Here is a 24,307-nt window from a genome sequence, read left to right as displayed (position 1 = left end):
AGAAAAAAATAACGTTTTCACCAAGTACATGGAGCTATTTAAACTCAAAATTCTAAGGAACCATTCCACGTAGATGACATTTCTTGAAAGAAAGCACAGTTGAACCTAGAGAGCATGACTCCCTAAGGGAATATGAAAACATTTTGAGTTTATCGAGCACCAGCTTACCAAGGTCAATTTTCAATTCCTAAAAAGCTTCCTGTACCACTTATTTACTAGTGTTTAGCATTCATGTTATAAAAACCAATTCCGATAAGTGGTTTTTCTTTTCATTTTTTTTTGAAAAGTATATAATAAAGTAAATAGTTTTATTTGAATACCTCATGAGGAATAAATCCAAGCTCTTTGAAATATATAAGAGTAGATCATGTCAATCAGGTCTATTAAAGATAAAAAAATCCTACTCAAGTCTATTTTTAAAAAAATATGTGCCCTGGTGCATTCTTTCCTCCTTATAAAGGATCCTCTTGGTTAAATTCCTCGAACATTTTCCTAGCTTTAGGATTGCACCAACAGCACAGAGTGTAGTGGCTGACTCCCCTGGGGAGATTAGGAGTAATTAATTAAAAGAGCTCCTTTTAGAAAAGAATTGTTTGACTGATCAAGAAACTGCAGTGTAAAGTTCTAAGAAATGATAAATGTGAAAGAATGTTGAAAGCGAAAAGTGAACTAGAATAGCAAGTGGAGGTCAACTTATAGGGGTTCCTGAAATCTGTCACGTTAGAGAAGTTTTTGTTGATTGAAATTGGCACTAAACCAACCAAAACAAACATTTATTTACCAGGGTAGTTGAGTTTTTGGCGTGTCGAGTTAATAGAGTTTCACTGGAATAGACTGTTAGAGTATCTCTTCAAAGCTAATAATCAACTTTTGATCCAAAATGAACAAAAATTTGATTCAGAAATTCATCCATATTCAATAAGGGGATTTGTTTGGGAAAACACTATGTAGCTTACAGACGATCCAAAATATTAACAGTGAAAAAGAAGAAAAAAAAAACAGATTCTAAAATGTAGTTAATGGATTAAAATCCGATTGAAAATGACTTTCCTTTTATTATATTTTTTCTTTTGTTCATTAGCTTTCGCAATTTAAATCACGACCAGATTACTACTAGTTTTTAATTCCATAATATGCCTTATCAAATATCTATATTAAAACCATTTCTCTTTAACATAACCAATTTCATTTCCTCCTTTTCTTTAAAGTATTGTTTTGCAAACATTTGCTAAGAAAATTTTGAAATGATTAATGGCATTTTAGAAGACTAAAATAACGCAGAATCCTACAAAATTTAGAAAAAACCATGTTTTTACTACCCAAGAGGCAAGTGAAGAAAGTCTAATATTATGGATGAAATTGAAATAACTCTCGGTGGTATTTTTGATGCTAACAATTGAAAACAACATGTGAAAATCTTTTCTTTAATTTTTTCAAACAGCAATAGTAAACTGCTGTAAGGCAATTCCATCGTAACAGATTAACAATAACAGAAGGGAAAATGCCCTTTTTTTTAGGTTTTTAAGTATTTATTCAATTGTGGTTATACATTGCATTTGATGGCAAGCAGGATCGAGGTAAAAGCAATTACTTTCTGCAAAATATTCCATATCATTAATTGAAGCCTGTAGCTGCAGAAGTAGGTATCTCCAATTCCAACTTTTTCCCAAATGCATGTTTTTAAAGTTTTTTAAACAACAAAAGAAACAGACTAACATGAATTACTATTATTTTGATATGCTTTTATATTTGTGCGTATTACACGTAAAATGACTGACAATTCTTCATGGAAGCAATATATTTCACTAAAAAGAGATTTGGATCTCTCCCAAAATCTGTTTTGTGCCATCATGTAATATAACAGAAAAGAAATCTGCATGTGTAACAATCTTACATTTGATCCGTAACAGACGAACGATGAATTAAGTGTCCCAGTTGAAACACATGTATTTTTTTATATTTCAAGCCATTATGATGAAATAAAATGGATACAGCTTATATACTTCAACCCTTTCCAGCACAAGTCATTTAAATTCTTGAAATATAATGAACAAACACTATGAGTGGGTTTGATTGCTCATTTAGACACAGATTTTACAGTTAAAAAATTGTTTTAGAGATTTTTATTTTTTTGCATTGAGTGGTGTGTCCCCATTTGTTCACACCACCTACTTTGGGCAGAAAAAAAATTTAGCTGAACATTCAGAAATGAATTTAAATCTTTTCAAAAATATAATTGAACAACTGAAGGAAAATAAAGAAAATTGGTCAATTGTTTAAAACCTTTAAACAATTCCTTTTTTGAGTTCAAAAATTAGGATGAACAAGAATTTGAAAAAGGCAGAAAAAGCCATTTTTGATTTTTAAAGAAAACAAAATACTACCTCAACAGCATTTTTTTGTGGTTTTAAAGAGATAAAAGTTTTTTGGAAATTTTTTAATTGACGTCCTTTTTTTGAGACTACGGTGCCAGATAGGGATGAAGCAGCAATGCTCAACCTGCAACACATGGGCTGCATGCTGCCTGCCTAGTTTTTCAATTTAGTCAAAAATGTAAGTATGGAAAGGTAAAAATTTACAATCTATGCAACTGGAGAATTACATATTTTAAATATATTTGAATGGGAAGATGTTTTACACATGAAATATAATCTTATAATATAAAGTTCTCTCTCACCGGAACCACTCCAGGGTAATGTAGGAATTCCAGCTGTTTGAGCTACAATAGAAGACGCAATTTTATCGCCTAAAGCCCACATGGCTTTTTCCGGAGGACCTAAAAGAACAATATTTTATAGCACTGGACCAACTTCAAATATTATCACTGCATCAAAATCTCTGACAATAGTAAAAGTAAGAATACCCATAAATGCAATTCCATTTTTATTCAAAAGTTCAGGAAGTTTTGGGTTTTCTGAGGCATGCCCCCATCCAGCCCAGACTACCTAAAACCAAACAGTAAAAAACAAAACATTTAATTTTTTTTTGAATTATCAATCAACACAAAGCAATTTTTCAAACATGGCTTTCAACATTCCTGTCTCAGAGAAAAGAACATTTTAAAATCAATATTTAAAACACAGGACCTTTGAGTTAATTTCTTAACGACATGTTTTTTGATTATACCACACTGTGTTACATTTGAGACAATAAAATGCCTGAAATCAATATGATATTAAATATTTACCTTTTATGTTTGTTAATTGTTAATTTTACAATATTCAGTAGCAGGGACTAACAAAAATCGTAAAATTTTAAACGCCAGACAAATTTTCATTCAGAGCATACAGGAAAATTCAATGCAACATGGCTTAGTATTCTGAAAGAACTAGTAGCCAATGTGTGTTCTTTACTGTGTGTTACTTTAACACAAGTGATCTGATGCTCAGGATTAGTTGGACTCTGCTCATAAATATATTGATATGCACCAGGAAAACATTTTTATATGAAACTTCGATACAGTGTTCGATTACATAAAACTTTCGATTACATAAAATTTAATAAAATGGCTGGCATCATTGATAAAGTTTCTTAATCTAAAGCTATAGCATAGTGGGCTTCCAATATATGCTGATGTCCAAAAGTTAAGCATAATAGATAACTGTATGAATACATATGAAAATCCAAGTCGGAATGGTAGGAAACAAACAATGGCTGGAATTTGAGTGTAATACAGTTGCAATAAGTAAAAAAAAAATACAAAAGACATATTATTTAAATTTACTAGCCAAAGAAAAAGTTTAAAATTAAACAACACATATTTTAGACTTCGGTTAAAGAAATTAAAATAAAGTTGATTTTGCAGTTTAATAAGGTGTGTGGTCTTCTCTGGTAGCTATTTATGCAGTTTCCCAAATTTTTAAGTGATTGTGCATGAGTTGAGGACTCAGAGAACTCCAATCATTATGAAGAATGTTGCTGAGTTCTGGAACAGAGTTTAGTTAGCGTGGAAGAGCTGTAATTTCTCTCCCAAGCACATCCCACACAAGCTTGATGGGATTCAGTTCTGACTAGCAAAGGGGTCATTGTGTGTGCTGGATATCCTCACTTTGAAGGGAGTCATCCACCAGGACCACATGGTGAAAAGGGCATTATCATTTATAAATATGAATCCAGGATGTACAGTACCTTCAAAACACGTGGAAATAAAGCTTGTATTTTGTTTCTGTTCCTTATTCCAGTAACAGACCCCGGCTCAAAGATGTTGTGATCTGTGTGGCTCTTAAGAATAATTTCTACCCACACCATGATTCTGCTTGCAAACGGATGCCTTTTGATGGTGACTCGTTTAAGAAAATATGTTCTATGTTCTCTATATTATTAATTTGTGTTCAGCCCAATAATATAGCGCAATTTTACAAACAAACAAATAATATAAAAAGAAGCTTTAGAAGCTCCCCCTCTTCTTTTGACCCTCCACTTTTTTCGGTGCACCAGTTGCCTATGTTATTATGATATGTCATTAGTAATGTAGTATGAAAATGAAAGATCTCTAAAAAGCAAAAGAACTATTTTGAAGGACTTAAAAATGGAACTTGTGACCACATAAAGTCTTGAAACATAGCTCCGTAAATGCTGAAATTAAACATCTTAAAATACTTTTCTGTATTATTTTGAAATAGGAGTAACACATCATGATTATAATTAATAGATCTTTTAAATTCATTGTGTCTGTCCACTGTATTTATGTATAATAAGCAATAGGCTCTTATCTGATTTCTCCAAAACAGAATGAACTCGGTTAGTATCTTTTAACAAACAAAGAGTAAAGCATTTCTTTCACCTTGTTCATCAGAAGATACATTTTTTGAATATCTAGCTCTAAGGGCATGAGGATAATACACACATTTTACTACCTAAATTCTAAACACCAATAATTGTATGTGAAGAAAATCAATTGAGATTTCTTGAAATGCACATTTCTGAAAATGAGCAATGAAAGCCAAATAAAAATAATTTAGTATTTATATATAGTAGTTTATATTTTTAAGTATTTTAATTTGAGACTATTCTAAATAACATACCATACGTTGCGCAAATTTTTTTCAGAACAAATACACTCAACATTTAAGTAGTATAAAATCAAACTTTAAGTTTTTATAATACATATCTTACAGTCGGGCTCTTAAAGACCCATACATTTCTCAATTTAAAAAAGGTAAAGATAGAAGAAAAAACTTCCAGACTTACTTGAACATTCATTCTCTTTGCAATATCTAATATAAGTTCTACATTTGCATAGTTATTATTATTTGTTCCTCCAGGAACCGGAACATAATGATCAGCAAGCTTAATATATTCTACAAGAATAAGAGTACAGGTTAGAAGTTTTGGCAAAATACATGGAATGAAAAAAGAAAAAAAAAAGGAAAGAAACATAAATTTGAATGAAGCTAAAGCAAACACACACACAAATACATACATACAGTACAGAGTTCCATACTCAGAGGTTTGTTTGCAGAAGAGTTCATTTGTCAATCACTTTTAAACAATAAAAACAATCAACTTTTCTTTTTTTCAAAAAAAAAACCTTTGATTTATTTTTATATACTAGCAGTTTTGAGACCTTGATTCTATTGCCATATGATCTTAACAAGAGTTACAAAGATTCCTCAACATTCTTGCATTCTTAAATCCATAGGAACCTATAAAATGTGCGAGAGGTAATCGGTTAAGACTGTAAAACGCCTACAGTACAATAGGGCGAGCAATCAGGTTTTTGTTATAGATTCCATCATTAAAACGATAGCAGCAGCAACTTGAAATTTAAGGTGTTTGTTTACCTGTTCTTGAATGAGCAAAAAATAAACTGACACAAAAGTAAGACTAGTACAGATAAACATATTAAATTTTAAACGGATTGGAGTAAAAAATGCTTGCTATATACAAGGTTGATACAGTTAGTTTTCACTTGGTGTTTTACTTTATAGCCAATTCATAGAATTATTCCACTTATATTAGAAGTGTTGAATCTTAGAAAAGCGAGCAAAAGCTAACCCGCTTTTTTGAATAAAAAAAACCTTTACAAAAGACCTGGCTTTTATTAGAAAAGCACTGCTTTTGTTTTAAAAAAAACTTTCATATTCTTGATACTTTCCTTTAATTCATATTAAAATGAAAATTATATTAAAATGATTGACACAATATAACTTATTATAGTAATAAAATACAAGAAAAAAGGCAAAAAATTACTCAATAAATAGCATTGCAAATTGCAAAAAGGAGGAGGAAAATATTGCTTTCTTTAAAAAATTAACCATATTTTATACAACATAAACCATTACAAATGATTTTCTGTCAAGGAATTCAAAGGATTACATGATGCTGAAATATTAGGAGTTATTTTGCTAAGTGTAAATAACAATGCACTTTTACCATTTTCTCTGCTTTTTGAGTAACCTAAACTATTTCTTACCCTTTTCTGAACAAGTCCTTTTATAGAAATTCAAAATGTCTGGTATAATTGAGCAAACTAGCTGGACTCTATAGGTCAATGATTCCCGACCAATGGTATGCATACCCATAAGGGTACTCAAAATTTTTTTCACCCTGTAACTTTGTACTGTTACCCTGTAACTACTGTTTTAACTTTGTACCCTGTTTAGATTTATAAAATCTAAGCAGGGTACAAAGTTAATGCGTACTATAGAGGTACAATCTGTAACATAGGACCAAGGTTTTATAAGTAGGTCCTGTGTGATCAAGCATACAAATGAACAACATGTAATCAATTGTGATATGGTAATCAACTAGTGAAATATATTAAGATGCTGCAAGAATAGATTTAAAATAACCTACATAAAAAATTAGAGCTTAAGTATATACAATCTGGTTAGACATTCGATTTTTAATTTTGTATATGGATTATTGGTATGTTTATTTTACTAATATTTCAATTTGTTTCTAAATGACTAGTTGCGATATGACATGAAGACAACTTTTTACTTAATGCAATAAAAAATGGGGAAAGGGTACATTTTTAAGTGTTTATTAATTTTTTTTTGTTTACAGTTATGTCTTAGGTAATCAATTATTTTCCTTTTTAAATACTTTTGTGCAGATTAAATATAATTCAAACAATAACAAAATGATATTCAACAAAAAAAAATAAGATTTTTATTACATGTATATAAATATATATACATACACATACGTGCACACACACACATGTACATACCAGCATTAGCTTTCAAATCTTCAGGTGTAACCATTACAACAAAACGAATAGCTCGTTCATTCCTAAACATCTCGTATGCCCATCTCCTAATAGAACGCATGCATTTAACTGCTGCGATTCCATTATTTGCAATTAATACCTGTAAAATAGATTTACGTCTACTGCATTTTATACAAATTGAAGTACTTAAATAACAGGTAAAACAACATCCATATAAGTTATTAGAGATATAAATTGTGTTTGGTGTTTATAAATAATTGATAAAAAGGCAGAAAAATATGCATTATTCAATCTTGAAAAGTTGAATTTATACTATAAGAAAAAACAAAAAGTACCTTTTGTTTATCAGGTTTTCTTACGCAAAAAATGTCACTTTATAATTTTTCTGGGAAACTAATTAAAATATATGCTTAGCAAAAATTATATCTTGAATTAAAAAGCCTTGCTCCATTGCAGAGGGAGGAAATGTCTGCCTGGAGCAAAGAAAATGTCTTTCATATGCTTTTTCATTTGGTGAAAGTTATGAAAATAACAGCTGAAAGAAGTGCTAGATGTGCAGTACAAAAACTAGATACAGTCAACTCTTGAAAACTCGAAGCTTTATAACTTGACTTCCTTTATCTCGAAGATTTCACTGGGTCCCAAACTTTTGAGAAGGCTACGGAAACATTCTATAACTTGAACTTGAACAATATTAAGTTTACTAACCATTACCCAGCAGACCCTAATATTTTTTTAGAAATAATTTAAAGCATAGTACATTTTAAACAATTATTAGTATGTAGTTTTGATATTTCATTATTAAACACTTTAATCACTAAACATTTGGTAAAAACCAAGTATATATGTTACCAGCAAACAGGAGCTCCCTGATGAGCAGTGGCAGAGCAAGATCAAAATTGGGTGTGAGCACCTGAATTTTGTGAGGCCTCTGATTTTAAGTGAAATAAATAATAGTTTATATTGCATTAACTGGTATAGAAAATCCATATAAAATCAACCAATCAAATATAGGACTGGACTTTGACATCAGATGTCAGTAAGTTTTATTTATACAGAAAACTTTAAAAAATTAATTCTCATTAAAATAAGCCTAGTCAGCATTCTGCCTCTTTCACACAAAGTTAAAAATATTTTTTCAAATTGCTCACTTAGGTCCTTCAGGCACAAATAATGTTGGAGAATCACTCTTCTCCCTCAACTTATTTTAAACCGTTTTTCTTAAATTAATTTGAGCATTGTTTTAAAAATAAAAGATTTTTTTTTTTCAGTGTTCAAATTTTAACTTTTAGATCATAAAAAAAGTTTTAAGTTAAAAGTATTTTTTGAACACTTTTATTCCAAATTGAAACATTTGCCATATTATATAATAGATGATTTCATTTTGAATCACACGTTATATTCTTATTCATAAATCCAAGAACAGGTGTGACAGTTTTACCTAAGACATGAATGCCAAGCAAATTGTTCGAGTTGTTACAAAAGAAAAATTCCATAAATTTTAAGAAATATGCTAAAAATTGTTAAATGGGGTGGAATAGGTATAATATTAGGTTTAATGGCATAGGCTGTGGAATTGACATTTTTTCTCGTTAAAAGTTATTCTCTAAAGTAAGTTGTTCATTTTATCAAAAATTTTATACTCTGAAATCCTTATGTTATGGAGTTGCTTATGGTTGCACTAAATCTGGTTGGATAGAAGACAATGGAAAAGGGAGTTAACTGAGAAAAGTAAAGTTTGGTGTTATTTTTTTAAAATTTATTTATTTATTTATTTAATTTATTAATTTTATTTATTTATTTATTTATTGAACAATAAACATTGCTAATTGAAATCACTTCACCCAAAGCCTGAAGATTATGAGAACGTTGTAATAGCAATATTTAAATAATTTACGGAGCATAATTCCATGAAAACTAAGAAAATAAAAGCAGACAACTTTTTTTAAATATTTCAATTTGAATCATTTTTAGTAAAAGAAAAAAAAAAAGCCTTACAAATATTTATGAATAGCAGTAGAATTCTGTGAGAAAAACAATAGCTTATGTACGAAATGTCTATAAATTAGTGGAAATTTTAAAAAGGGGGAAAAATACTAATGATAGTTAAAGTCAGACCAAACCACGTAAGTAGAAGCACAAATTTGTAAATTACAGCAGACACGTGTTTCGGCGTTACAGGGAACGCCTTTTTCAATGCAAAAATAATGAGCTTATGGATGAAAAGACATCCGACAAAAGCCAAGAGCAGATAAGCAAGCAGCTTAAAAGATAAAAACAGCGGATTAGCCAAACACTAATGACAAAGTTATAAACCGATCAGGAACCAATAGGAATGCAAGCAAAGGTCAGGAGCTTTCGCTTAGGTACGAACCCAGAAAGAAAGAATTCAATTGGACAAGGATTAAGCCGAAGCTTAAACAAAAAGAAAAGAAATTGTCAGTAACCGTGAACCGCAAGAAAGGAAAAGCAGAATGGAAAACCATGAAATAAGATAAACAGAAACAAAAAATATTCGAAAAAAGGAAAAATAAAGATAAATAGAAGAAAATTGGGGGGGGGGGGGGTGTCAATCAAGACAAAAAGGCAAAAATAAACAAAGGAAGATAGATAAAAATGAGTGGGGGAAAAAAAGAGGGGGGGGAATGGGGAAAGGACAGTATTAAAGATATGGGAGCCAAATGTTAGAAAAATATGGAACTGCACTAAGATCGTTAACTAAGTTAGAACTGTTCCTCAAAATATGAAAGGATTCCCAAAAGTCAAGATCTGATGAATTGGGGCATTTTTGGATAATCTGAAAAGAGTTAATTCTAGAGAGTCTGAAAAGTTTAATAAGCTTTGAAAAAGAAGGATTAACACTCACAGCAAAATTATCATTACATTTTAGAGCCTCAATTTGAGAATTACTTAATGGAACGCTAGAAAGATTAACAACAACATTCTTATTAACAACAGGTAAATTATCAAGAGGAACGACATGAGAAGATTTACAAAGCATAGCTAATTTCTTTTTCAAAACAATTTGATGTTTATCAGAGGAACGAAGGGTTCTAGACCAAGAATTTTCAAAGCTTATTGCTCCTGTTGAGAAAGCTTTTAAATTTAGTGCCTTAACTTCCTCTCAAAAAGATTCGATTCGGCTTCTTATAGCTTCTAATATTGACTTTAACTCGAAAATTTCTAAACCTGTATTTGCTAATACTGTTAGCCGTTCTGTTAAAGACTTAGTTTCGAATTCTGATCTGGTTGTTACCAAAGCTGACAAGGGTGGCCAAATTGTTGTTCTTGACAAATCATCTTATGTTGATAAAACTAATGATTTGATTTCTTCTGGGCCATATGCTGAAATTTCTAAAGATCCTAGTGATAAAGAGTTAAAAACTATTGCATCTGCTGTTAAGTCTGTTCAGTCTATTCCTTCAAATGTTAAACGCTCTGTTGTTCCATCTATTGCTAATTGTGCTAGATTTTATGCTTTACCTAAGGTGCATAAAGCTGGTATTCCTTTCAGGCCGATTGTTTCCAATATTGGTACGGCTTCGTACAAACTTGCAAAATATTTAGTCTCTGTGTTTTCTCCCCTTAGGAGTCACAATTTATTTACCATTAAAAATTCTGTTGAGTTTGTTAAAAAAATTCATAGTTTCGTTCCAAATAATTCTTTTATGGCTTCTTTTGATGTTAACTCTTTATTTATGAACGTTCCCGTCGAGGGTTCATTGTTATGCCTTCGTAGAAGACTTTCTGAATTTCATTTCACCAATACGGAAATTGAGGATTTAATTTTCCTTACCCGTACTTGTCTTAAACAATGTTCTTTTGTTTTTAATGGGAATTTTTATATTATGTTAGATGGTCTGGCTTTGGGTAACCCACTTAGCCCCATTCTTAGTGATATTTACATGCATTATTTTGAGGTTAAGCTGTTCCAAAAACTGCAGTTCCAATTTTATGTTCGGTATGTTGATGATTGTTTTGTTCTAATGAACCAGAATCAGTTTGAGAGTGATGAGGTTTTATCTATTTTAAACTCCATTGATCCTCATATTCAGTTTTCTTGTGAGAAAGAACGGAATAATTGCATTTCATTTCTTGATGTACTTGTTTCTCGTACAGAAATTGGTTTTGAAACTACTGTTTATCGCAAACCTTTTGCTGTCTCTTTACCTCCTCATAGACTATCGTCTCATCCTCCAAATCAAAAATATTCTGCTTTCAATTCTTTTGTTTATCGCGCAATTAATATTTGTTCTTCGTCGGAACTTCTTAAAGTGGAACTTAATTATCTTAAAGCTGTGGCAATTGATAGAGACTATCCGCCAACTTTGATTGATTCCATTTATAAAAAACTTTCAAATAAATCCCAAACTAATGTTCTTAACCGAACCTTCATCAGAAAGAATTTGGTTGTTTTGCCATTCTTTCCATCTGTAAGCTATCAGGTTGCTAAGATTCTAAAACGTTTCCAATTCCAGGTGGTGTTCTCTCCTATTAATAAACTTTCATTCTCTTCTCTTAAAGATCCTATTCACCCTCTTAATTGTTGTGGAATTTATAGAATTAATTGTAGTTGTAAACTTGCCTATATTGGACAGACTCGGCGTGCTTTAAAAATTCGCTTGAAAGAGCATCAAAATTATGTGAAAAAACAACAATTAAATAAGTCTAGTATTGCTCAACATTGTTGGGATTCGAATCACTCTTTTGATTTTAACTCTTTTCAGATTATCCAAAAATGCCCCAATTCAACAGATCTTGACTTTTGGGAATCCTTTCATATTTTGAGGAACAGTTCTAACTTAGTTAACGATCTTAGTGCAGTTCCATATTTTTCTAACATTTGGCTCCCATATCTTTAATACTGTCCTTTCCCCATTCCCCCCCCCTCTTTTTTTTCCCCCACTCATTTTTATCTATCTTCCTTTGTTTATTTTTGCCTTTTTGTCTTAATTGACACCCCCCCCCCCCAATTTTCTTCTATTTATCTTTATTTTTCCTTTTTTCGAATATTTTTTGTTTCTGTTTATTTTATTTCATGGTTTTCCATTCTGCTTTTCCTTTCTTGCGGTTCACGGTTACTGACAATTTCTTTTCTTTTTGTTTAAGCTTCGGCTTAATCCTTGTCCAATTGAATTCTTTCTTTCTGGGTTCGTACCTAAGCGAAAGCTCCTGACCTTTGCTTGCATTCCTATTGGTTCCTGATCGGTTTATAACTTTGTCATTGGTGTTTGGCTAATCCGCTGTTTTTATCTTTTAAGCTGCTTGCTTATCTGCTCTTGGCTTTTGTCGGATGTCTTTTCATCCATAAGCTCATTATTTTTGCATTGAAAAAGGCGTTCCCTGTAACGCCGAAACACGTGTCTGCTGTAATTTACAAATTTGTGCTTCTACTTACGTTGTTTGGTCTGACTTTACTATTCAGCACAAAGGTATTTATTTATCTTACTAATGATAGTTACTTTGTTTTGTTTTCTCTTACTTATACATTACTTAATAACAACTTATTTCAATGTAGTCACGGTACATTAATACAATCTTTCAATGTTGACTGATGAAGTTGTTGCTTACGGAGAAGAACTCTCTCTTCTAACGTACATCAAGCTTTAAATTTTGTGTTTTTTGTTAGTTGTGAACAGATGTTAAATACTGACTAACTTTCTCCAGGTATTAGATTTTGTCTCTCTTGCTGGAAGGAGTTAGATTCATATTCTCGGCACTTGGCAGAGTCACAGCAAGAATTATACTTTGAATGATCAGAACCGAGGATTGAGATTTCAAAGAAAATAAATATCAAACAGCCTTTCAACTAAGTCCGACACTATTTTCTAAGGTCCAATAAGGAAAATGAATTTTAGAAAACTTTTGAGTTAAGCGAGTAAAATTAAATTTGGTGATCAGTAAAGGAGGGTCATTTTACATTACTGTGAATGAGACCTTGTCGGGACCAAAGAAAAATGACCACTTAAATGGAGTGACCACTTAACCGGTCGATTACTTATTGAGGTTTCACTGTAAATTGAAAACCAGTCTGATCAAACTCCCACTCCACTAAGCTTGTGTTCAAACAATACCTACAGCAGATTGGGTGCTAGTTGAATACAGTGTTCAGAAATTAAAAAAGTATTTTATTGCTCAAGTTCTAGAATCTTTATATACTTGTGCCTATGTTGTAAAAATTCTTAAGAAGTCTTTGATGGGAAATTTTTTCACCTTCCCCAATAATGCGAAAATGGAGATTGAAGAAGAACAGATCATCAAAACTTAAGTCAGCCAATCCTCAATAATCTTGGACATTTTACTTTTAACTGGAGTGAAATTACAAACTACATTGTTCAATAGATTTTTAACCTTATATTAATATATTTTTGAGAAAAAATATTAAAGAAATTAATGTTTTCACTCTGAAATTTGATTTAAAAGAATACTACCCACTTCACCCCACCCCATGGGGTGAGATGGGTATAAAAACAGACTTCGAAATAATAGCTTTTTCACTAGATAATAAAATTATATCAGTATTAATAACTATGGATATGTGAAGTGTATTGTTGAAATGTAAAAACTCAGTTGAGGTTTTTTAGTTGTTGGATATCAAATTCAAACAGTTTGATAATCATTTCAAAAATACCTGTTTTCATACCCATTCCACCCCAATTTACCCTACCCTGCTTATTGTAATACATTTTCCAAGCACCAAACCATTGTAAATTGTTATTTTGATCCCGGATGATGGAATATCCCTCTTATTAGGATAATATTTTCTGGCAAATTGGTTATGCCATTAAGCGGGTAGGAGTCTAGTTAAAATTTATGCAAGTGTTATTGATTATCCAAAAATTTGCTTATCCGCAATTACCATGCTGCCCTATTCCGTGGATAATTGGGAGTATACTGCACAAATACATTTCTATATTTATGTGCATCATCAGAACTCAATGTCCTTAATAAATCTATTGCCATGAAAAATCTGATTCCTGAAACTCTGTATACTTAAACAATAATAAGAATAAGAGTAATGTGTTATAAGGAGAGTTAAACGGTGAAAATAAAGGAAAGGAAAAACAAAAGAAAAAAGAAAGAATAATACAGAAAACATTAAGGTTATTCTGATTGGATGTAAGCAATGTATATATTTCACAGATTTCCATTAAAAATTTATCACATTGATTGCATGTTTCATAGCATTAATATTTTTTGGAATTTTGAAACTGGGTATTTTATGACATAAATTAAAGCTTTGTTGTGAGGTGCGAGCCTGTGTCTGGGTCGTCCACATTGCCCACTGCCACTGGCGATGAGAGGTCTCAAGAGGTCACTGTGACCTTCCAAAAATTTCTTTATTCAGCAAATTTTCTCCGACGGATTCGGTAAAATTATCGTCATTTGGGGAGATTTGGAGTCCCATTTGGCAAAGTTGTCATCATATGGCAAAATTTGGAGTTCCCGTCAACAAATTAAGAAATTTTGCCCTCCCAAGTTTGGGTTGCACCTGCTAGCAAAGTATGAAACAAAGTCATTGCATACCATTCCGATTGTTTTAAGAAAAAGTAGGGTCTGGTGGGGGAAAGTGGTCAATGGGGTAAAGTGGTCATACTTCAAATATATGGCTATAGCTTGCAAATAAATGCTCGAATGAATGTGAAAATTTTATTTTAGAGTAGGGCAGCTTGAAACTACATTTTGAATACAAAATTTTACTACTAGCAAACTTTTATTTGGTAACAAAAAATATTTTGCGTGAATATGAAAACTTTTTAAATCTAAACACCTATTTTAACTTCCTTGGGAAATTTTGATTGTTAGAACTAGGAACAGATTGACTGCACAAGAAGCTTCCTACATGTCTCAAGAACTCTTACTCATTAGCAGTAAGCTGAATCTATTTTAGAAAATTTTTTAGAACAATTTCAGTAAGATGGGGTAAAGTGGTCATAATATTAGGCTTAACGAATATTGTTCTTCTAATGTCACTTAATCTTTACGTTTAAGGCAGATACAAATTAAATATTAATTTTACTTCATATGTATTGTTTTTACAGAAAACGGGGTTAAATATATGAGTATATGCTTATATATACGCATATATGCTCGTGTTCACATAAATGCGCCAATAAATACGTATATGATAATCTGCAAGTATTTTTTATCCTTACAGCTATACATTCTACTATACACGTATATGCTCGCATATACTCGTATATATAAGAACACTTATATGCTCAGGTAGACACGTATATTTGCGTACGTACTCGAGTAAACACTTACATACAAGCATAATGAATACAAGTATACAGAGTGAGTTTAAACTCTTGAGCAAATTATTAAAAGGTGTTAGAGGCGAGGATAAGAATCAAGAATCACATAAGGAACATATGGTCACAAACACAATGTTGACGCGCTACATGCACGCAAAGCCAGAAATTGATGGATGCAAAAAGAAGTCACAAATTTATTACACAAAGTCAATTTTACACATCATTTTAGGTCTTAAGAAAGTTTTAATGCGATTGATGAAATTTGCGGCCTGCAGCTGTAATACAAATGTGTCACATTCACAGATCACTCTCTGTTGCAATAACGAGACTTTTGAAAAACTTTTATCAGTCGCTGCGGCTTTGTTGCGGATGCGTGTATTAGAGCTACTACAGGCCGTAACTTTTAACAACTTCTCTAAATATTTCTTAAAAACTAAAATGTTAGGTAAAATCATCTTTGTGCAACAAATTTGTGCCCTGCTTTGTATCCATCAGTTTCGGGCTTTGTGTGCATGTAGCGCGTCAGTGATCATAATCTTAATTGTGTCTTATCCTACCCTCTTACAGCCTTTTGATTTTTGCCCAAGAGCTTGGATTCACTCTGTAGGCCGACATGTATATAAGCGTATATTCTCGTGTATACATACATGTACTGGAGTATAAACGTATACATTGCGTATATACTAGTGCTTCCCCATTATATATACGTGAGTAGACGCTTACCCCCCACCCCCCAAAGACGCACTGGATGTATCCACGAATTAGCTCGTGTATACCCATATATGTATGTATGTACACTTATATATGCGTACGTCTACTATACACATATGTACTCAAGTATGCACATATTTTCTCGAGAACAAGTGCATAAGCGCATATGATGTTCGTTTACACGCGTATATACTCGTATATACACGTGACACGTATATACAAGTGACGCGTATATACATGTGACACGTATGTACTCATGCAGACACGTATACACGCCTGTAGGTAATCACGTATACATGCTTATATATTCGTATATATGCTTATATACTCGTATATACACGTATATACTTGAGTAGGCACTTGTATGCATGTATCTGATGTGTACATGTATCTACTCATATAGGAACCATACAACACGTATATATTCACGAGTTCAAGCATGTACTCGTGAGTATACTTGCAACTGTGAAAATAGCCGAAATATACAAGTATTAGGGTTATTTATAATGGTTTTGCATCTATTTTTAACTATGACCACTTTACCCCATGCTATGACCACTTTCCCCCACCCCATGGGGTAAAGTGGTCATAAAAACATAGGGAAAAGAAAGTGCTATAAAACTACTAAAATCAATATTTTTCATCCTAAAATTCAATGTACCGTGTTCTTTAATAATGCAATGTAAAATAACAACAAAAAAAGTTGAAGTGTTTAAAGAATTTGTTGTATTTATTATCCACCTAAGCTGAAAACCTGCGATTTTATGACCACTTTACCCCACCAGACCCTATGAATTGTGAGAATCATCAAAATTCCACTACTTATTGCATATAATACTTAGGCATTCTGTAGAACGACAACAAACAGGGATGATAGTGAACTAAAGTAAAAATTTTTAATGTGAAATTTTTGGAAACAGAGCAAGCTCAACCCTCAATCACCCCCCCCCCCCCGCCCGTAAAACCTCTTCAGATATGCATACAAAAATCATTGAAAATAAAAACATTTTTAAAGTTTTTTTCATGTTCTTTTTTAAAATAATTTTTCAGTTTTAGAATATGTTGTCAGCCCAACATTTTCAGATCACAAACATTCCTGAATGACAAATAAAGCTATTCAGATGTCTCTGATAAGACTGAAAAATAATAAAGCTGTAAAAACGAGATGTGCTTTCCTCAAAATTATAAAAATTATTCTGAAAACACAATGAGAATGCCATACAAAATGTATTCAAAATATGAAAAAACAAGTACATAAAATCAAGGTGAGTTCCAAGCATAACCGAGGGGACATCAGACACAGATTTTGCTTTAAAATAATTTCACAAATATTTCTACCCCCCCCCTCCCCCAGAAAAATGAGAAATCTGTCATTATAAGGATTTATTAATTCCCCTTAAATATAAATTACATTCTCATTTTCCTTCATAATTTAATAACAATGTATGTAACAGAAGGGACAAAAAATGTCATCACTATTTGACAAGTATATTATAATTTATGTAAAAATCAGTGAATTATAGCTCTAAAAAAACTTCGTAGTTTTTTTTCCAAATCAAAATATTTCAAAATACACTGGTAGACAAAATTAAGAGATGGGAGGCATTTTCCTAAATATCTCGAGAAATACTGGACAAAAATAAATGAAATTTGGTATGGATATATCCATACCAAATAATCCATATAACTTATTCTACGACAATAATGTGTGCAAAGCAAAAATTCAAATGTCATTCATTGGAAAGAGTTATTGCCAACAGTCCAATGTGGACTGAACTTCGTGATGAAAGAGGGCAATGAACGTGAGGCTTGTATGGTATATGGCCACCTTTAATATGGCGTGTGGTCACCTCTGACAGATAGACAGCATGCACAACGAGTATACATGCTGTTAATAAGAGAGTTAAGGAGTGCTTGTGGAAGACCCTCCCGCTCTTCCACCAGAACAGTTTTTCACTCTGGAATGGTTCTGGTTGGGGGTTGGCGTATCGCAATAGCCCTCCCAAGAGCATCCCAAGCATGTTCAATAGGGTTAAGGTCAGGAGATCTGGCTAGCCAATCTATTCGATGAATATCTTTACTTTCCAGATACTCGTCAACCAGGACGGCTCTATGTGGTCTAGCAGTGGTGTCCATGAAACGAATTCAGGGCCAACAGCACTCCTGAAAATGCACACATATGGTTGTAGGATCTTCTCCCTGTACCTCTGGACATTCACGGAACCAGTGTCAAACACATGGAGTGGTGTGCGGGTATCTTGTATGATCCCTGCCCAAACCATCACTCCTCCATCGGCATAATGGTCCCTTTCCATGATGTTACTAAGATGGTATCGGTTCCCAGGTTCCCTCCATATGAATATTCACCGAGAATCAGGTTGTAGACTGAATTCGGACTCATCTGTGAAAAAACATTAGCCCATTGGAGCTGCGTTCAGTTTTGGTGCTGTCTACACCACTGTACACGCTCTCTTTTGTGGGAGGGAGTGAGTGGGATGCAAATGGCGGGCTTACTGGCAAACAACCCTCTTTCACTGAGCCTTCTGGCAACTGTCTTTTTGAAACTAATGTTCCTGTGCTAGCAGCGAGGTCACTAAACAGTTGTGTCGCTGTTGATGTCCTCTGGCTCTGGGCTGTAAGTAACAAATACTGGTCTTCATTGGATGTTGTTGCTCTCGGACGACCTTGTCCTGGTCTTCTGGACACTGTCCCACTGTTTTTAAACTGACTCCACAAATTTGAAACAACACTTGGAGTTACACCCAATTCCCTAGCAACCTGAGCTTGGGACTGTCCTGCCTCAAGCCTACGATCGTCTAAACGATGATGTTCACTCATTTCTTCTAAAAATCTACAAAAACCAACAAGATTGTTCAAGAAACACAATACGAATAGCTACTCTGTTATAGAGGGGAATGAGCTGAGCAGCTGGCTCTAGACTTTTATGCCTCTTGCTGCCTTAGCATGTCCCACAAGAATACGTAAACTCATCTCAGCGACATCAGCACCATAGTGCCATTATATGGCAACCAACTATCCAGGTTTTATGTGATATTTTCTGAGAAATGTGCAAAAATACCTTCCATCTCTTAATTTTGTCCACCAGTGTAATATCATCATCCATAGAGATGTTTAACTCAAAACCTTATTTTATTTGAATGAAAAATTAAGTGCAACAAAAGGGACATGAGATGCAACAGAGGGGACAGCTTACAAATTTTTACTACATTACAATGATATATCAGAGAAAAAAATGATTTCTGTTGTTTAAAATTAGAGTAGGTAATAGGGATGTTATGATATATGATAAGAGGACAGAGTGGCAGAATACATTTAACTCACTTAACTCGCTAGTTTCAAATTCAAGAGAACATAATATCGCGATTTATCCACTAATCCTTCTTTGAAAATCAATAGTTAACATTAAAAATATTTAAAAAAAAACATGTATACCTATGTACAATAGACACACCTAGTAGAGTCATTCTGAAACAGGAAGCTAATTGTGAAATATTAGATTTTTTTCCAGCACATGAGAAATGCAAAATGAAAGTAATCACATGGTAGTTTTTTGAAAAAAATCTATTATTAAAGAAAACGGCAAGTAGTATCAAAAGGTTAGCTGAACTGCATCATGGCTTTAAGAACTAAACAGCAACTGCTTTAAATTTTCAGGGTATACGTGTTCAGTTTTAACCTGCAAGACCTCTATTTTCACAATTGTTAGTCCTAGATGCATACTTCCAATTGCAAAAATGTTCAAAATCAGATGCAGAGTTATGATATTGAAAGTAAGAAGCAAAAATTAAAATGAGTCAAAAAATACAAAATTTAACTTCTTATATGAGCCCTAGGTCCCCTAACTTATATCTAGGGAAATAATATCCATTGAAAGATAATTCCAACCCAAAAAGTTTGACATTAGTACAACCAATATTCATCGAGATATGAAACGCAGCTTTTTGTGATTCACGCCACTTTACACTCACAGTCAATAACACCTATTGGGGGGGAATATAGCAGTTAACAAGGGTTTCAAATTATGTGTGCATAGAGTGTGGTTTTTCAAATTGATTGAGGTTTTGTAGTGTGTTTTTGCCTATCATGGCATAACATTTGCATTTGTTTTTGAATAGCAATGAAAATATAACTACTTTGTTTTCTTACTTCGAAAACCTGTCATTCTTCTTAAAGGGCGATAAATTTGAATCCAATCTTCTAAATGGTCCCTTAAAACTTTGAACTCGAATATATTCTAGAGTTTTGGTAGCAAAGCTTTCAAGTTTTTTGTGTTAGTATTATCTTTCAATGGATATTATTTCCCTAAGTATAAGTTAGGCGACCTAGGGCCCATATAAAAAGTTAAATTTTGTATTTTTTGACTCATTTTTATTTTTGCTTCTTACTTTCAATATCATAACTCTGCATCTGATTTTGAACATTTTTGCAATTGGAAGTATGCATCTAGGACTAACACTTGTGAAAATAGAGCCCTTGCAGGTTAAAACGGAACATCCTGTATAGGGTTTAGTATTTAAAAGGCTTGAATGGTGAGAAATTTTCCGCCCACATTCAAAGTCTATTAATTGGGCTTAATGGATCCTAAAAAAATATTTAAAAATAAACTCATGAAAACTTTGTTCCGAAAATTTGTCAGTGCCCCTTAAAAAATTATTTCTGTATCCGCCACTGATTAAATTCACACTCCTAGCTTTTACTGAGTGGCAGTGAACAACATAAATTTAAGCAATATATGTTCCATGCTTGTTCTTCCCATGAACTGGAAACATCAACAACACATTTTCAAGATTATATGTATCTACAACTGAAAATAATAGAAAGACAAATTTTATCTGATCTTAGAGATAAATATAAAACATTTCAAAGGCGAAGTTTATCATTTTTCTTACAGATGCAAGCAGAATGCTCATATTACATAGGTGCTGCAACTATGATGACACATAAAATCAAAGCAAGAAAATCCCAGCAAACATCAAAAATTGAAATGTTTTATTTATCACATTATAATTGTACAGATGGACTTCAACTTTAATATATGCAATATGACCACGATTTAACGATTGTCAAGAGACTGGAAAAAGTTATCATTAATTTAAAGATACTGTTAAAGCATTTAGCATATACATTCAATCCCTACTAGCAAAATTTCTTGCAACCTTGACAGATCTTGATTTTATACTGACGGCATCAATATTGACGTGTTTCATACTGCATAAAGGTTGCATAAAGATTAAAAAGCAATATTTCAATAACAACACGTCTGCAACATTGCATTCATCTTAAAATACCAATATTGATATTACCTTACAATATCAGCATTGCATACATGTTGACGCCGTCAAGATGGTATTGATTTCATGCTGTTGCCGTCAAGATAATTAGTACACAATAGAACATGGGGAACTTTGTTTACACTCAGCATCCCTTGCATTGCTGCTGGCATGTTATCTTCCTCCTTCGACCTTCGATAGAGCTCTACGCTGCATGTGGCATTGCATTTTTTAGGCTTCGCTAAGTTGGTTGCTTAGTTATTAGTGTGGAATAATATTGTTTTAGGAATAACTTATGAATGACTGATAACTGCATTTGTTTATTAATATAGTACTAGGCAAGTCATATCGCAAACGATGTGTGATCGATAATAGAAACGGCCGAGACAGTCCCTACACTTTGAAACAAAGGATCAGCAGCTGAGAATTTCGTATTATCTCTTCAATCTCACGAGTAAGATTATTTTTATTCAATGATTATTTATGTTATTCTATAAGATAAATTCATATGTTTTGTACAGGTGATATTTTCAATGCTGACATCCATTCAGAAATGTATTTTATTGTATCTATTTATTTATTGCTACCTTTAATCTTTAATGTGCTATAAAAACTTCCGCAATTATTCCTTACCAAGTATTATATGTCTTTATAATACAATTAGAAGCATGAATTTTAAAAAATAAGTCAAGTACTACGCAAAACGAAGAACTTTTCATTTTTTAAATTAAATTGCGAGTACTATTAATATCTTTTTTTGAATTTCCGATAAGATGTCAGCTTTAAGAAAATATTCTTAGGCTAGAAAACTAATCAGTCTTGAAGAGTAACAGAAATAATTAAAGAATGAAATTTAATTCTCGAGTTTGAAGCGAAAATAATACAAATAAATAAACAAATAAAACACCTTGCAAACGTACTAATTTCATACTGTCATGTCAATGTATCCTGACATTTTCCTGTCATATCAATACGTATGCAAGATTACAAAAGCAAGATCATCTTGCGTAGACCTTGACTTCATGCTGTCATGCCAACATCTTGATATTATCCTGTCATATCAATACGTATGCAGGATTACAAAAGCAGCCTACCTTGATATTTTCCTGATATTATACTGCATACACCTTGTCAGTCAATATTGTGCCAGCCTCCTGACAGCATAAATGGAGTAACATAACAATATTGAGGCAGCATTAATGCAAGATGCTTTTTCTTGCATGTCAACTTTTATATGCAATACGGAGGCAAGATATTTTGCTTACTGGAATGCAGTTAAATTGGGACCAGTGAAATGTATCATTAAATTGAGGAAATCGTTAAATCGAAAGTTATACTGTACAGATATATGAAAAAAAAATATATATATATATGTAAAGGGGGAGAAAATTTTCAATGTCATTCATGCATTTAATAGTAAAATAAAAGAAATGGGAGGAAAATTTGAAGAAGCCCCATACAAATTTAAATATTCAATGCACACTTACTGCTCTTATAATAACTAAAATAAAAGCACTCAAATCCAGCAAAGCATCTTTCAAGAACACCACGATCACCACATTTTTTCCAAACATGTTTTGGTCTACAATGTGATTTATATTGTTAATGCTTCTCAGTCACCTATTGTGTATTTTCTTTAAAACTTAAGTTTTTGAAAGGTTTCTTTCAATAGGATCTAAGATTTTTTTTTTTTTTGAAAAAAATAAGATTGCAGTTTTTTTGCTACATACGAAAAAGCCCCCATACAAATTTAAATATTCAGTACAGACTTACTGCTAAAAAAATAACTAAAAAAGCACTATAATCCAACAATTAAAAAAATTATAAAAAAATATAAAAACGAAAAAAAATATGATTTGGCAAAGTGCAACTTGAAGCACAAAAAAATCAAACAATGAATAAACTATCTATTAACTATCAACAAAATCGGAACAAAATATATAAGTTGCATGAATTTCATTAGGAATAAAAGCATAATATTTAAAATAACTGAAAAATGTTCAGCACATTAGAGAAAGATCGAAATAGCAACAATCTACTCCATTAAATATTGGAAATAAATTGCTCTTTCGAATTCCAAAATCCCTAAAATAAAGTTAAAAAAAGCACAATGAAATTTAAAACCAACAAAAAAATTGGCACGAAAATAAGATTGAGATGGAAATGCCGAAATATCGCGACTTATACTCAAATCGCTAAATTTGGCACTTTCCAAAAACATTAAGTCATCGAAACATGAAAATCCAGTTCAAAAAAATATATATTTTTTCTTTTTTTTCGTCAAAAATTAATAAAACTCATTTAAAATTCAAATCTTTCAACCCCAAGAAATATCTTTCTGAAATCTGGTTAACGATTAGTAAGTTGAAAAATTCGAAAGCAAACATACCTTATTGATAACATGATGACCTCCAAAACGTTTGACGAATTCTTCAGGAGTGGCAATTGTCAAATCTCTGGCATCCGTCGCCAAAGTATCTTTTTCTAGTTGAAGTAAATGAGCTCCTGACATACTTTGCCTGAAAATTCCAATAACTATTAAAATCTAAGAATTTATTTTGAGAAATATTCAATCTTTGTAACATTCAAAGACATTACCCTTTATGAAAACTATGTTGAAGATGGAATACGATTTTTAAAAAAAATAAAAACATTGAATAAAGATTAGAATTACTAATCTTCTTGAACTTCATCTTCATCAAAAAAATTAAATAATGTTTTCAAAACAATTATTATAATGAAAATCGTCTCAGTCAAGACAGCAATATATGTTGGTATTGTGTCAGAATTCTCTAATGAATATGGGGAGGGGGATGGAGGTGAATCGTCTTCACGGGTTAATCCAGCGAAATAACCATAAAAAAAATTAA

At 32.2% G+C, this 24,307-nt stretch overlaps 1 protein-coding gene across 1 annotated transcript in view; it reads right to left on the bottom strand.

Moving 5' to 3' along the window:
- LOC129218194 (acetyl-CoA carboxylase-like) overlaps positions 1–24,307 on the bottom strand; it is a 282,701-nt gene that overhangs the window by 186,209 nt on the left and 72,185 nt on the right. Inside the window, exons 3-7 of the mRNA XM_054852411.1 lie at positions 23,827–23,956; positions 7,178–7,316; positions 5,191–5,300; positions 2,864–2,945; positions 2,678–2,776 (exon numbers count right to left, since the gene is read on the bottom strand). Of these exons, the coding sequence (XP_054708386.1) occupies positions 2,678–2,776; positions 2,864–2,945; positions 5,191–5,300; positions 7,178–7,316; positions 23,827–23,956 (560 nt within the window). The remainder of the gene's footprint in view (positions 1–2,677; positions 2,777–2,863; positions 2,946–5,190; positions 5,301–7,177; positions 7,317–23,826; positions 23,957–24,307) is intronic.

Source organism: Uloborus diversus, chromosome 3 (assembly GCF_026930045.1).
Source record: "Uloborus diversus isolate 005 chromosome 3, Udiv.v.3.1, whole genome shotgun sequence".
NCBI lineage: Eukaryota > Metazoa > Arthropoda > Arachnida > Araneae > Uloboridae > Uloborus > Uloborus diversus.
This window is presented reverse-complemented; position numbering and strand designations above follow the sequence as displayed.